Source organism: Lagenorhynchus albirostris, chromosome 4 (genome assembly GCF_949774975.1).
Source record: "Lagenorhynchus albirostris chromosome 4, mLagAlb1.1, whole genome shotgun sequence".
Taxonomy (NCBI): Eukaryota; Metazoa; Chordata; class Mammalia; order Artiodactyla; family Delphinidae; genus Lagenorhynchus; species Lagenorhynchus albirostris.
In genome coordinates, this window is record NC_083098.1 from 110,636,765 (window position 1) to 110,649,568 (window position 12,804).

At 50.7% G+C, this 12,804-nt stretch overlaps 1 protein-coding gene across 2 annotated transcripts in view; it reads left to right on the forward strand.

Annotated features, from left to right (window-relative positions):
* The first annotated feature begins 292 nt into the window (after positions 1–292).
* Positions 293–12,804, forward strand: part of SLC2A9 (solute carrier family 2 member 9) — a 180,846-nt gene continuing 168,334 nt past the window's right edge. The window contains exons 1-2 of one of the 2 annotated variants that reach the window (XM_060147351.1): positions 293–474; positions 2,992–3,090. In XM_060147351.1, coding sequence (XP_060003334.1) covers positions 364–474; positions 2,992–3,090 — 210 coding nt within the window. In that variant the 5' untranslated portion in view covers positions 293–363. Of the gene's footprint in view, positions 475–2,991; positions 3,091–12,804 lie in introns of those variants that run through there. The other variant, XM_060147352.1, reaches the window with a different exon arrangement.

The following is a 12,804-nucleotide window of genomic DNA, read 5'->3' on the forward strand; positions in this document are numbered from 1 at the left end:
CCTTAGGGAAACTTGCCCTGGGATCATGCCAGTTGCTCCCCTCCCAGCACGCTGGCCTTAAGAGGGACTATAAAAACATGCCAAAGAAAGAATCCAAACTCAGGGTGGTGATTCCTGGGAAGACAAGTTTCCCTTTTAGGGCTCTCCAGACGCTGTGATGATTTGGAAAGGGGAAAAACATTCACTGCCCATTTCCTGTTCAGCAAAATACAATTGCCACATTTCCTGTTCAACGCTCCCGCCCACCCTCCCTCCGTGGACTCTGCCTCCTCATTTACGGAGATGCCGCAGCAGAGCCGGGCTGGAAGGCACTGGGGGCCGAGCCAGCTTCAGGGAGGGCCGGCAGGTGGGTTGTCAGGAAACATGGACTCTGAGGAAGCGCGCTCAGCTCCTGTTGCCCGTGACCTGGGCCGCCCAGCGCCTCCTGAGTGTGCCCATCTGACGAGCGGGACGCCGTGTGGGAGGAGAAGAAAGGTAAACACAGAAACTGGCCGCTGTCTGGGCCACAGAAGCACTCTGACTGCTTGAAAGGCCTCTGGCCTTGAGTCCTGGCCTCTTAGTCCCTGTGACCTTGGCCGTGGTGCTCCAACTCGTAAGTCGCAGCTTCCTGGGACCCACAGTACCTTCTGACAGCGCGGCTGTGCTCGTGCAAGGAGGCCAAGGCAGCGAACTGCTCTCACGTGCTGGGTGGTGTCCCCAGCTTGGGGCAGGTGGTGAGAGGTGGTGGGCACAGGTGGGCCACACAGGGGTGGGGGGCTCGGGGCAGATGGCCCCCACCTGCTCTTCTCTGCCCTCTGATGGGTGCAGACAGGGGAATAATGACCAGGGCTGGGAGTGAGGGAAGCCCAGGGGACGAGCACAGCCCGGGAGTCAGCAGGAATAACATCTGAGCTGAGACCCAGAAGATGAGTTGAAAGGTGAAAGGCAATGGAGAACGGGCCTTTTGTCCAAAATGCGATTCTGTTCCGTCAATGAATCCCGTTCAGTTCAAGCTCCTCTTACTGCAGAAAAATATTCTGGCTCCACACTTGCCAGCGTCCCTCTCTGTGGCCTATGAACCCTCCCTCTGGACTCAATCCAATCACCAGCATTTACCAAGCACCTCCTCTGTAGCAGGCTTGGTGCCTGGAAGCAAGACCCCTGCCCTCAAAACGTAAGACCCACGCCCACTGTCCAGCCTCTGCTGCTGACCCCCAGGGGCACCTACCCCTGGACAGGTGAGGACCTCACCTGCTCTAACTCCTTTCTTCGGCAGAATATCCTATGAAGTGGCTGTATTATCATCGCCATTTCACAGATGAGAACACCGCATCAGAGAGCAGCTATGTAACTGGTCTGAGGTTACGCAGTCATAAGAGGCAGACCTTAGGGTCAGACAACGTTGAATCAAAGATAGAAAAGTAAAAATGAGGAGGTGGAACTTTCAGGGTGGCTTTCAGTGGGTCTTAGATATGAAAGTCTCCAGAAAGGAAGGTTTCAGCAGGGCATGGCTATATGGGCCAGGGCAAGAGAGACCTTGGCACGTAGCTTGGGCAACGGCCATTCTGCACGGCTGGGTCAGAGGGAGTAGAGGGAGAGAACAAAGTGAGTGAACAGCCTTTCTGAACGCTGGCTACGTGCACAAGCCCCTCAACGTCCTCAGCCAGCAACACATCCACAACAGCCTATGCAGCCGGTGCTACAATTTAGATCCCATTTTACAGCTGGGTAAGCTGAGGCTCAGAAAGGTCAAGACCCTGGAGAGACCCCACAGCTGAGTGGTGGAGCCGTCAAGCATGGAGCCTGTGCTATAGGAGGCTGTCTAGGCGGGCAGAGCAGGAAGTCGGCTATCGAGGTCTGGCTTTCCCTTTCAAACGGTGTTTGATCCCTTCAGATCCCTAAACCTTGGACCTCATCTGTCACGTTTACCTGCTGTATCCCAGGAGCTTGTCAGGGCTTGGCACCTAGAACTCACGGCTCTCCCCCCGCACCCCCAATCATCACACACACACACACACACACAACATGTGATAAATCATGGAGAGAAAGTGCCTTCCAAGAGCACCTGGGTCCCACTGACAAGTGGCCCACACTTTTCTGGCCAGCTTAGAATGGCAGCCCCTCCTGCCTCCAGCCCCTGCCTTCTGTCCAGCCTTTGCCAAGGGGCCCAGATGTTTCTACTCCTGGTCCTGTCATGCCTGTGGCTGTCCATGGATGGGTCCATAGGGCAGGATTACCTGGAGGCAGATGCTTGGTTCTCCGGGTCAAGCCCTGTACCTGTCTGCAGGTCCTTGTCCCAAGGTGCTCACACTGGCCTGTAGATGGACAGCTCCAGCCTGGAACAGAGTGTGCGTGGCTGTGTGCGCATCTGTGTGGCCGCCAGCAGCGTCAGGGGGGAAGAGACGGGGGGGGGGGGAGTAGAGGCAGTGTGGTACGGTGGGTGGCTGCATGGGGGCTGGAGCCGGACCATCTGGGCTCTGGTCCCCAACCCAGACAGCACCAGGGACTGCCCCATGCCTCTGTTTTCTCACCTGTAAAATCAAGATAAAACAGTACTGATCCAAGGATTCTATGGGAGAATACCCGGAAAGTGCTTAAAACAGACGCCTGGGCCATAGCGCTTAATAAGAACCAGCTGCTGCTGCTGCTGGCAGCTGAGTCTGCCTTTGCTTTTGCTCCTATGTGAGTCAGAGACTGGCCGAATTCAGCTAAAATAATGGTGTCGTAGCTGCTAACAGCACCTGTCAAGGACAGTAGGTCTGAGTTTCACAGATCCTCTTGCAGCCGGACAAGGAGGGCAATGGTGTGCACAGAGGCAAACTGAGCTCCCTGGTCTGGCCACACCCCCCTGGACCGGACCTGGATGGGAGCCCCTCCTGCCGGCTGGCTCTGAGGAACCTGCATCCTTGATCTGGAAATCCTCCCCAGCAGAGGACGATCCAGCTGCGTCCTGCGGGCCCCTGGCTGTGCGCCCGAGTGCCAGGTCTGACGTGCTTTGCTCTCCTTTCCCAGGACTGGTCCTGCTCGCTGGTCGTGGCCTCTCTCGTGGGCGCCTTCGGCTCCTCCTTCCTCTATGGGTACAACCTCTCAGCGGTGAATGCCCCCACTCCGGTGAGTGCCCGCGGCAGCGGGATGTGCCCAGCAGAGGGCGCTGCGGCAACGCGGAAAGCCGGGTGTTACCGCCCAGCCCGGGGTGGTACCCCATTCTGCAAACATTTGCAGACCGGTTCTGTGCCAGACCCTTGCTGGACACTGGGGTGAAGGGAGGGCCAGAGAGAGTTAGACCAGCCCCTGCCCTCGAGGGGGAGGTGGGAGATACAGAAATAGAGGATGATGACAATTTGTGAGGTCAGTTCCCTGCTCATGCAGGGTCCTGGGAGAGTGTAGAGAGGAGAGGGATCTTCGGAGGTCCCAGGGGCCAGATCCTAAGGGTCTTATTCCAGGGCAAGGAACACGAAATCTGAGGCTTACGGAGGGATCTTAGGCACAGAAACATTTCCCTGATCTGCCTTTTCTTTGTTTATGGCTTTTAATTGCAGCTGGAGGTCACTTGAATATCTGTTGGTTTAAGATCCATTGCTGGCTTTTGTTTTCTTCTGAAATCAGGTCATTAGGTGCAGTTCCCCAGGCCCTCCTAACACCACTCTGCTGGTTTGCAGATGAAGCTTTGGTTCTCACCCACCTAGGCTGTTAGGTTTAGATGCTACCCATTCCTGGGGGTGCTGGCTTCTGCTTGACCTACCTCCATCCCTGGGGTAAAGTGGATGGGTCGATGGTGGTATACAGGAAGTCTTCCTGGAGGAGGTGATGCCAGAGCTGCATCTTGAAGGTGGAGCAAAAGCACTGAAGCCTGAGATATGAAACATTTGCAGAAATGCAGGTCTGATGCTGTCGGAGCCCAGGATGTATTTTGGACAGCATAAGGGCATGAGCTACAGAGGCAGACAGAAGCCAGGCTGTGGACCTTTGTGGGTGCTTTTAAGGCTTTTCTTTGTTTGGGGGCCCAGCATGCTGTGTGCAAAACATAGGGGGAAGCTGGACCAGTGGGTCACAAAGGGGCCCCAGGAGCCCTGGACTTTGCAGAAGTGCCTCAGGGATCCAGACTCCATCTGTACTAGAACAGCACTTTTTTTATTCTGTTAACTCTTTTACATTTTAGGGGCTCTGTAAGTTCATTTGAAAAATTGATTCTGATGCTAAAAACAGTTTGAAAACCAGCAGGTCTAGATGGCTTCTCCGAACGCTTGCATTAATCAACGGCTTTGATTTTGTCATTGTGATGTCATCCTGAGATGGGATCCAATTTGTCCATATTTGTCTTTAAGAGGATTGGGAATATGCACTCTTGCTTCATCTTGGTAATCCAGCAGAGCCTCCGGCAGAGGGTGGAGAACCTTTACACTCATGGTTTATAATGCGAGGAGACGTGTAAAACTTGAACCTGGAATAGAATGATATGAGTAGAAAAGTAGTAGTTCAAGCAATGACTGTGGGAACACGAGGAAGGAGCAGTCCTGTCATTCACTCATTCAAAAAATGTTTTTAATTAATAAACTTTATACTTCAGAGCAGTTTTAGGTTCTCAGCAAAATTGAGTGGAAAGCACAGAATTCCCATATACCCCCTGCCTCCACTCCCCCACTGTTAACATCCTGCACCAGAGCAGTACCTTTGTTATAACGGATGAACCCACCTTGACACATCATTATCACCCAACGCCCACAGTTTATATTAAGGTTCACTCTTTGTGTTGTACTTTCTATACATTTTGACACACGTGTGATGACTTGTACCCACCACTATAGTATCTTACAAAATATCTTCACTGCCCTAAACATTCTCTGTGCTCTTCCTGTTCATTCCTCCCATCCTCACCCTGGCAACCACTGATCTTTTTACTGTCTCTGTACAGGCACATCTTGCTTTATTCCCTTTGCTGTATTGCAGATATTGTATATTTTACAGATTGAAGGTTTCCCTTTCCAGAGTGTCATATCGTTGGACTCATACAGTGTATAATTTTTCAGCTTGGCTTCTTTCACGTAGTAATATGTATTTAAAATTCCTCTGTGTCTTTTCATGGCTTGAAGGCTCATTTGTTTTTGATTCTGAATAATATTCCATGGTCCGGCTGTACCTCAGTTTATTTATCCATTCACCTACTGAAGGACATCTTAATTGTATCCAAGTTTTGGCAATTATGAATAAAGCTGCTATAAACATCCATGTACAGTTTTTTGTATGGACGTAAGTGTTGAATTCATTTGGGTAAATACCAAGAAGCATGATTTCTGGATTGTATGGGGAAAGTATGTTTAGTTTCGTAAGAAATTGACAAAATGTCTTCCTAAAGTGGCTGTTCCGTCTTGCATTCCCACCAGCAGTGAATGAGAGTTCCTGTTGCTCCACATTCTCGCCAATATTTAATGTTGTTAGTGTTTTGGATTGGATATTCTAATAGGTTTGTAGTGGTATCTCATTGTTTAATTTGCATTTCCTCAATGATATATGATGTAGAATGTCTTCTCATATCCTTCTTTGCCATTTGTATATCTTCTTTGGTGAGGTGTCTGTTTGGGTCCTTGGCCCATTTTTAAATCAGATTTGTTTGTGTTATTATTGAGTTTTAAGAGTTCTTTATATATTTTGGGTAATAGATCTTTATCAGGTGTGTCTTTTGCAAATATTTTCTCCCAGTCTGTGGCTTTTTTTCTCATTCTCTTGACATCTTTTGCAGAGCATTAACTTGTAATGAAATCCAGATTATAAATTATTACTTTCATGAATCACGCATTTAGTGTTTTATCTAAAAAGTCATCACCATACCCAAGGTCATCTAGATTTTTCTCCTATGTTAAAAATTTTAGGAGTTTTATAGTTTTGCATTTTACATTTAGGCCTTTGATCCATTTTGAGTTAACTTTTATGAAGGGTGTAGGATCTATGTCTAGCTTCTTTCTTTCCCCCTTTTTTGCATGTGGATGTCTATTGTTCCAGTGCCATTTGATGAAGACTATCTTTGCGCCATCATATTGCCTTTGCTCCTTTGTTAAGGATCAGTTGACTATATGTGGGTCCATCTCTGAACTCTCTTCTGTTCCACGGATCTGCTACTCTTCTTTTACCAATACCGCACTGTCTCGATTACCATACTTTATAGTAAAGTCTTGAAGTAGGGTAACATCAGACCCTACTTTGTTCTCCTTCAATGTTGAGTTGGCCATTCTGGGTCTTTTGTGTCTCCATATAAACTTTAAAATCAGTTTGTCAGTATCCGCAAAATAACTTGCTGGGCTTTTGACTTGTATCGTGTTAAATAGATCAAGTTGGGAAACTGATATCTTGACAATATTGAGTCTTCCTGTCTAAGAACATGGAATATCTCTCCATGTACTCAGTGAAATATTTTCTCCCAAGGACAGGCCTCGTGAAGAAGAACAGAATGCTCTGATATAGTTCAGAATGGTTCCTTTTCCCCTCCCCTGCTGGAAGCATAAGGGACTTTTCTGACAGTCCCTGTGAGAATCTGGTAGAGCCCCTGGAGGTAAAATTCACAAAAGGGGGACGGATATGACTGGGTGCCGAGAGATACTAACTCTCAGACTTGTCCACACTGAGCCTTCAGCAATTCATTAATTACAGTTCAGGTTTTCCTGCCCTGGCACTGGTTTGCTGCTGTGCATTTTTGCTCTGGTTAAGTTGTGATTCTCTGTATCTACCTGTCTCTCCAGTTTGGGGAGATGCCCAGCAGTGAGAGATGCGTGGGGTGGAGATGGGAACACAGGCTGGTGGAAGGGCTTTATGTTATCCCGGGCTTGAGAGAGCGGCAGGCTTCCTGGGAATGGTGCAGAGAGGGAGCGGCCCGATTGTGGGGTCCAAAGGGCTGGAGGAGGAGGAGGCTGGGAAGGAGGCCAGGGCCAGCTCAAGGAGGATCACAGGCGCCGGAACAGGAGCCTGAGTCAGCGCCACCCAGCCTGCAAGCACTGGAGGCGGGCTGGGGGCCATGGCTCAGCCTGGGAGCCCCTCCCAGGGCGGAAGCTGCCTAGAGCTGGAGGAGCTGGAAGAGCTGGAGCCGGGCAGGCCTGCACGGGGACCCCAGCTCCCTTGGGAGCCCCAGGTCCTGACAGGTGGTGACAATCCCCTGGCAAAGTGGCCAGGAGGATGGAAGGGGGCCCGAGGCTGGAGGGGCTCAGCCTGTGGCCAGCGATCACTCAGAAACCTCTTCCCTTTGCTGTGGGCCTAGGTGTGGGCAAGCGAGGCAGCCCCAGGGTCCAGGAGACCAGTATGGGAGCAGAGAGCCCAGGGAGCCGGGTCTAACGCAGGTGGGAAGGGCCCACGCCTGGTGGTGGGTTTCTGTGCCGGCGTCAGACTTCACCGGGGCTCTGGCCTCTCGGAAGGAGAAAGAAACTCTCGGACCCAGGAGATGCAGATGCTGGGGTCTGGGGGTGACGGTCCACAGACATGGTGAGCAGAGGCTGCCGCCGGAGGTGCTGATGAAAATAAGTCACAGCGAGGACACCTACCCAGCAGAAGGGATGCTGGTTTAGCGATGACACGGGGTCCGGAGGCCCCTGCCCACCAGCTTCGCCTCTTGAGTAGTGGGATAACCAGGTCCAAGGTGGGGGTCGGAGGAGCAGAGGGACTGCAGGACAAGGCCATCCACCCTCAGGCGAGGCGGAATTTCACCACGTGAACAGTCCAGGCAGTAGCTGGCGCTGGTCCTGGCCGCCACCTGGCTGCATCTCACAAGCATTCCGTGTTTCTCTCGCCTCAGATATTTGGAAACTTTCTGGAAAGCTGATGATGAAAATAATGCCCACTGTGGCACCGACTGTGCTGCCCCATTAGGGACGGTATCAGATTTCATCCTCATTACAGTCCCCAAGGGAGCCAGAACTAACCCCCGTTATAGATGAGGAAACTGAAGCCCAGGGAGGTTAATGTGTCCGCATTCCTGGTGTGGGGCGGGGGAGCCCTTAGCCCTCACTCTTAATATACCCACTTGTTTCTCTTCAACACAGTTACCCTAAATGACTGTAGGTCCTGTCCACCCTGCTTTCAGAGAGCCCCCCCCAAGTCTGACTACCTATCATGCCCCATTTGGAAGAGGACACCCAGGTACCTCGGGCATCCACACATGGCCCTTGCCCAACTTTGGCCAATGGGATGTGAGCAGAAGTGAGTATAAGACACTGGAGGCCTGGCCCGTGAGGACATTCCAGGTCTCCAGCCTGGCCTGCCGTTGAGTCCTCTGCCTGGTTTTCCTGTTTCCACTCTGGCTCCTCTAGTTTATTCTTCACCCAGGGCCAGAGGGACCCTTTACAAATTAAGGCAGATCAAATTGTGCTTCTGTTCAAAACCTCCATGGCTGCCTATCACACCTGGAAAACAGCCCAGAAGACCGTGTGGCCCCAAGCCCAGGGGGCCTGGCGCCTGGTGACCACTCTGCTCTCATCACCAGCACTTTCCCCCTTGCTCTTTGTTTTGCCCCCACAAGACCCCCCTCCCCCACTGATGCTCCTCAAAAACACCCACACTTGGGCACCCCAGGGCCTTTGCACTTGCTTTTCCCTCTGCCTGGAGCGCTCTTTCCCAGATGTGCCCAGATAGTCCTATGCTCTCTCCTTCAATTACCTCTGGTTCCTCCTCAAATGTCCCTTCCTCAGAGATGTCTCCCCCGACCAGCCTATCCCAGCAGCACCTCTCTATCACTCTCTAGCCCCTCCCCCTAATTTACTTCTCTTTACAGAATATAACACCACCTGAGATACTATATATTTATTTGATTCTTGTCCATTCTTCCCCCATTTTCGAAAGTAAGCCCCATGAAGACATGGACTTCATGGTTTTCTTGCTTCTCTAGTACCAGCACTAGAACGGGGTCTAGCACACAGTAAGCATTTATAGTAAATATTTGCTGAATGAGTAAATGGATAAATTTAAGATTTTTTTAAAGTTCTTTGTGTGAAAATTCAGTTCCAAGGCAAGTCCCCTAGGCTTCCTCACCCCCCAGCCAAACTGCCAGATGTGAGTCTGCCCTTCGTGAAAATTCTAGTGATGCCTCTGCCGCATTCACACGGACAGGGACCTGACCCAGGTCTGCCGAACTCGAAGGTGTACCCTTTTTCTGCTCTACTAAGTTGATCTGCTAGAGCTTTTGCAGGTTTTTGGCTTTGCAGGCCATAAGACCTTTGTCCCAACTACTCAAGTCTATCTCTGTAGTGAGAAAGCTGCCATAGGCGATATGTAAATGAATGGGCAAGGCTGTGTTCCAATAAAACTTTATTTACAAAGACAGGCAGTGGGCCAGATTTAGCCCAGTGATCCATGTTTGCTAATTTCTGTGCTGAAGGTTCCATGAAAGTGGTGAGGCCCCTGTGGACGCCTGCTGTCATTAGGACCTCCTGGCAGAGAGCTGGCTGGCTTTCTGAACAATCAATCCATGAGTGGTGAATTTTCCTACAGATGTTATATTCCTAATATTTTTCTCTCTTTTGTCCATTTATTGCTGCATGTCTAAACCTTTATCTTTTCTGTTTCCAATGACTAATTCTAATTGGCATAGTTCTATCTATCGATCTATCATCTATCTATCTAATCTGTCCATCTACTTACTTCTCTATTTATCAATTTATCCAGCTCTTTTTTTATATCTTTATTGGAGTATAATTGCTTTACAATGTTGTGTTAGTTTCTGTTGTACAATAAAGTGAATCAGCTGTATGTATACATATATCCCCATATCCCCTCCCTCTTGAGCCTCCCTCCCACCCTCCCTATCCCACCCCTCTAGGTGGTCACAAAGCACAGAGCTGATCTCCCTGTGCTATGTGGCTGCTTCCCACTAGCTATCTATTTTACATTTGGTAGTGTATATATGTCAGTGCCACTCTCTCACTTCGTCCCAGCTTACCTTCCCCTCCTGTGTCCTCAAGTCCGTTCTCTACATCTGCGTCTTTATTCCTGCCCTGCCCCTGGGTTCATCGGTACCGTTTTTTTTTTAGATTCTATCAATCTATCCATCCATCTACTTATCTATCATCTTCTATCTACTTACCTATCTTATTTATCTATTTACCTATCTATTTAAAGCATTCTGAGCCCTTGTAAAGGCTATGAAAAATCTAGAGCTAATCTACATACCCATCAAATGAAACGTGATAATTGCTGAATTTTCAAGCAGTCATGTATGCAGGCTAAAGGGGCTCCTCTGAAACCTGTCAAATGGCCTCACATTTAAGCCATTTGAAGCCTTGACTTTTAGTAGGAGAATGCTTCTTGCCTGGGATCTGTTCCATCAGCGCTGCTACGATAATCCAGAGCTGTCGTGGGAGATGTCCCCTTGGTGCCTGAGGGCTCCCTGGGTCTGGATCTCACCTGAGAGGCCGATGAGGGCTGGAAGGAGACATCAGAGTCTTATTCCCAGGGCTGTTGTCTGGGAGCCAAGGTGGGTGCCCGTCCTCGGGCAGGCAGGGCTGATGTGGCTTGGGTGAGGTGATGTGTCAGCCTAGAGCACGAATCAAAATTCCTCTTGCTCATGAGTGATGTCTGGAGAGCCTACAGGAAGATTCTGGAAGCAGTATTCTAAAGAAATGAAAGGTCCAAGCCTGAGTGGAAGCTATGGAGCCCAGACTCCCGTCCAAAGGGGTCCCACAGAGACAAGGATGGGCCCAAATGGGATGGGGCTCGGGTGGAATAAATCACGAGGAGTGTGGGTGGGGAGTGGTGGGCCTGGATGCGTTCCTGCTGAGACCTGTGTAGTGCTTGGGGCTGCAGGATGAGCCACGGCCACATAGCCAGGGCCTGAGGCAGCCGCCAGCCTCAAGCAGGGTGACCACTGGGGCAGACATTAAGAAGAGCCACCCATGGGGCTTCCCTGGTGGCGCAGTGGTTGAGAGTCCACCTGCCGATGCAGGAGACGCGGGTTCGTGCCCCGGTCCGGGAGGATCCCACATGCCGCGGAGCGGCTGGGCCCGTGAGCCATGGCCGCTGAGCCTGAGCGTCTGGAGCCTGTGCTCCGCAACGGGAGAGGCCACAGCAGTGAGAGGCCCGCGTACCGCAAAAAAAAAAAAAAAAGAAGAGTCACCCAGAAGGACCAAAGTTGAGCTAAATGAGTGTGTTGAATAGGAGGCCTAAGTGAAAACAGAAATCAGCTAGTAAACAGGCAATGCTATGGCTGGGAGGACAGATAGGAAGGTGGCTGGGAGGGAGAGTTTACAGCTGATTCCAAAAATAGAGAGGGAACACCTAGAGCCCGTTTGCCCAGTCCTGGCCCACAGTTCAGGCAAGTGCTTTGAGGTTTAGCAAAAGGACAGCGGATGGGATTCTATAGGTCAAAGTGTCCTTGCAGACAATGCTGGTCATTGCTTCCCTGGCACCCAGCAGACTGCCTGGAACAAAGGTTTGTGATGCCTTCAGATGCTGACTGCCCAGAGGTAGGCCAAGTTCACGGGCTAAGGGCACAGTCTTCTAACGACTGCTCTCACTTCAGACAGCAGCTGCAAGCTCGGGGATCCCAGGGCTGCCCACAACTCTGACCAACTGGTTACAGATTTGGGGAGCACCCACTAGCCCCTCAGGCTTGATAATTCGCTAGAACAACTCAAAAATCTCAGGAAAGCACTATGCTAACAATTACAGTTTTATTATTGCCAAAAGGATACAAATCAGAAGCAGACAAAAGAAGAGACACTTAGAGTGAGGGCGTTCCAAACATGAAACTTCTGGAGTTCTCTCCCCTTGACATCCAGACACATCACCCTCCCAGCACCTCGATGTATAACAACACACAGAGTACTGTCCACCAGGGAAGCTCGCCATGCTTCCATGTCTGGAGTTTTTGTTGACGCTTCATTACCCAGGCATGACTGATCAAATCGATCTCCAGTCCCCTCCCCTCCTTGGAGGTGCGGCTGGTACCACCTGGCTTGAAGCTCTCCCCCCCACTGCCAACCACATTGTTGCTATCTCCAGCATGGCCAGCCCCCAAACTGGGTTATCTCACTTGCATAAACCATCAGGTGGGGTCCGAGAGCCCCCCTGTGGATAACACAGACACTCGTATCATCAACATTTCCTATCCAGGAAATCCCAAGGGTTTAGAGGCTACTATTCAAGAACCAGGAAGAAATGTTACAGAACCAGACTCGGGTCTGCTCACCTGCACACAGTAAAGCCAATCTACTGACACTGGGTTGTGAGGAAGGAAACTGTAGCATTTATTGCAGGGCGCCCAGCAAAGAGTCCCGGGAAACTAGTGCTCAAAACACTGGAACTCCCCGATGGGTTTCAGGAAAGCATTTTTTTTTTTTTTTTTTTTTTTTTTGCGGTACGCGGGTCTTTTAGCACTGTGGCCTCTTCCGTTGCAGAGCACAGGCTCCGGACGCGCAGGCTCAGCGGCCATGACCCACGGGCCCAGCCGCTCCGCGGCACATGGGATCCTCGCGGACCGGGGCACGAACCCGCGTCCCCTGCATCGGCAGGCGGACTCTCAACCACTGCGCCACCAGGGAAGCCCAGGAAAGCATTTTTAAAGGCCATGTGAGGGGATGTGATCAGGCGATGTGATCAGCTCGTGCACAGTTCTCTGATTGGTTGATGATGAGGTAACAGGGCGGAGTCACAGGGGTTAACATTATCAATTCTTAGGCACCTGTAGGTTTGGGGCTATGTGCTCATGGTCATCAAGTCGTTAACATCTTCCATTTGGTAGGGGTTTTAGCATCTGTAAAACAGCTCAAGAAATGTGCATCCGACACTGTTATCTAGGTCCTTCAGAGAGGAGCTTACAGCAGAGGCTCTGGGGGAGGGGTCTGTCCCGGGAAG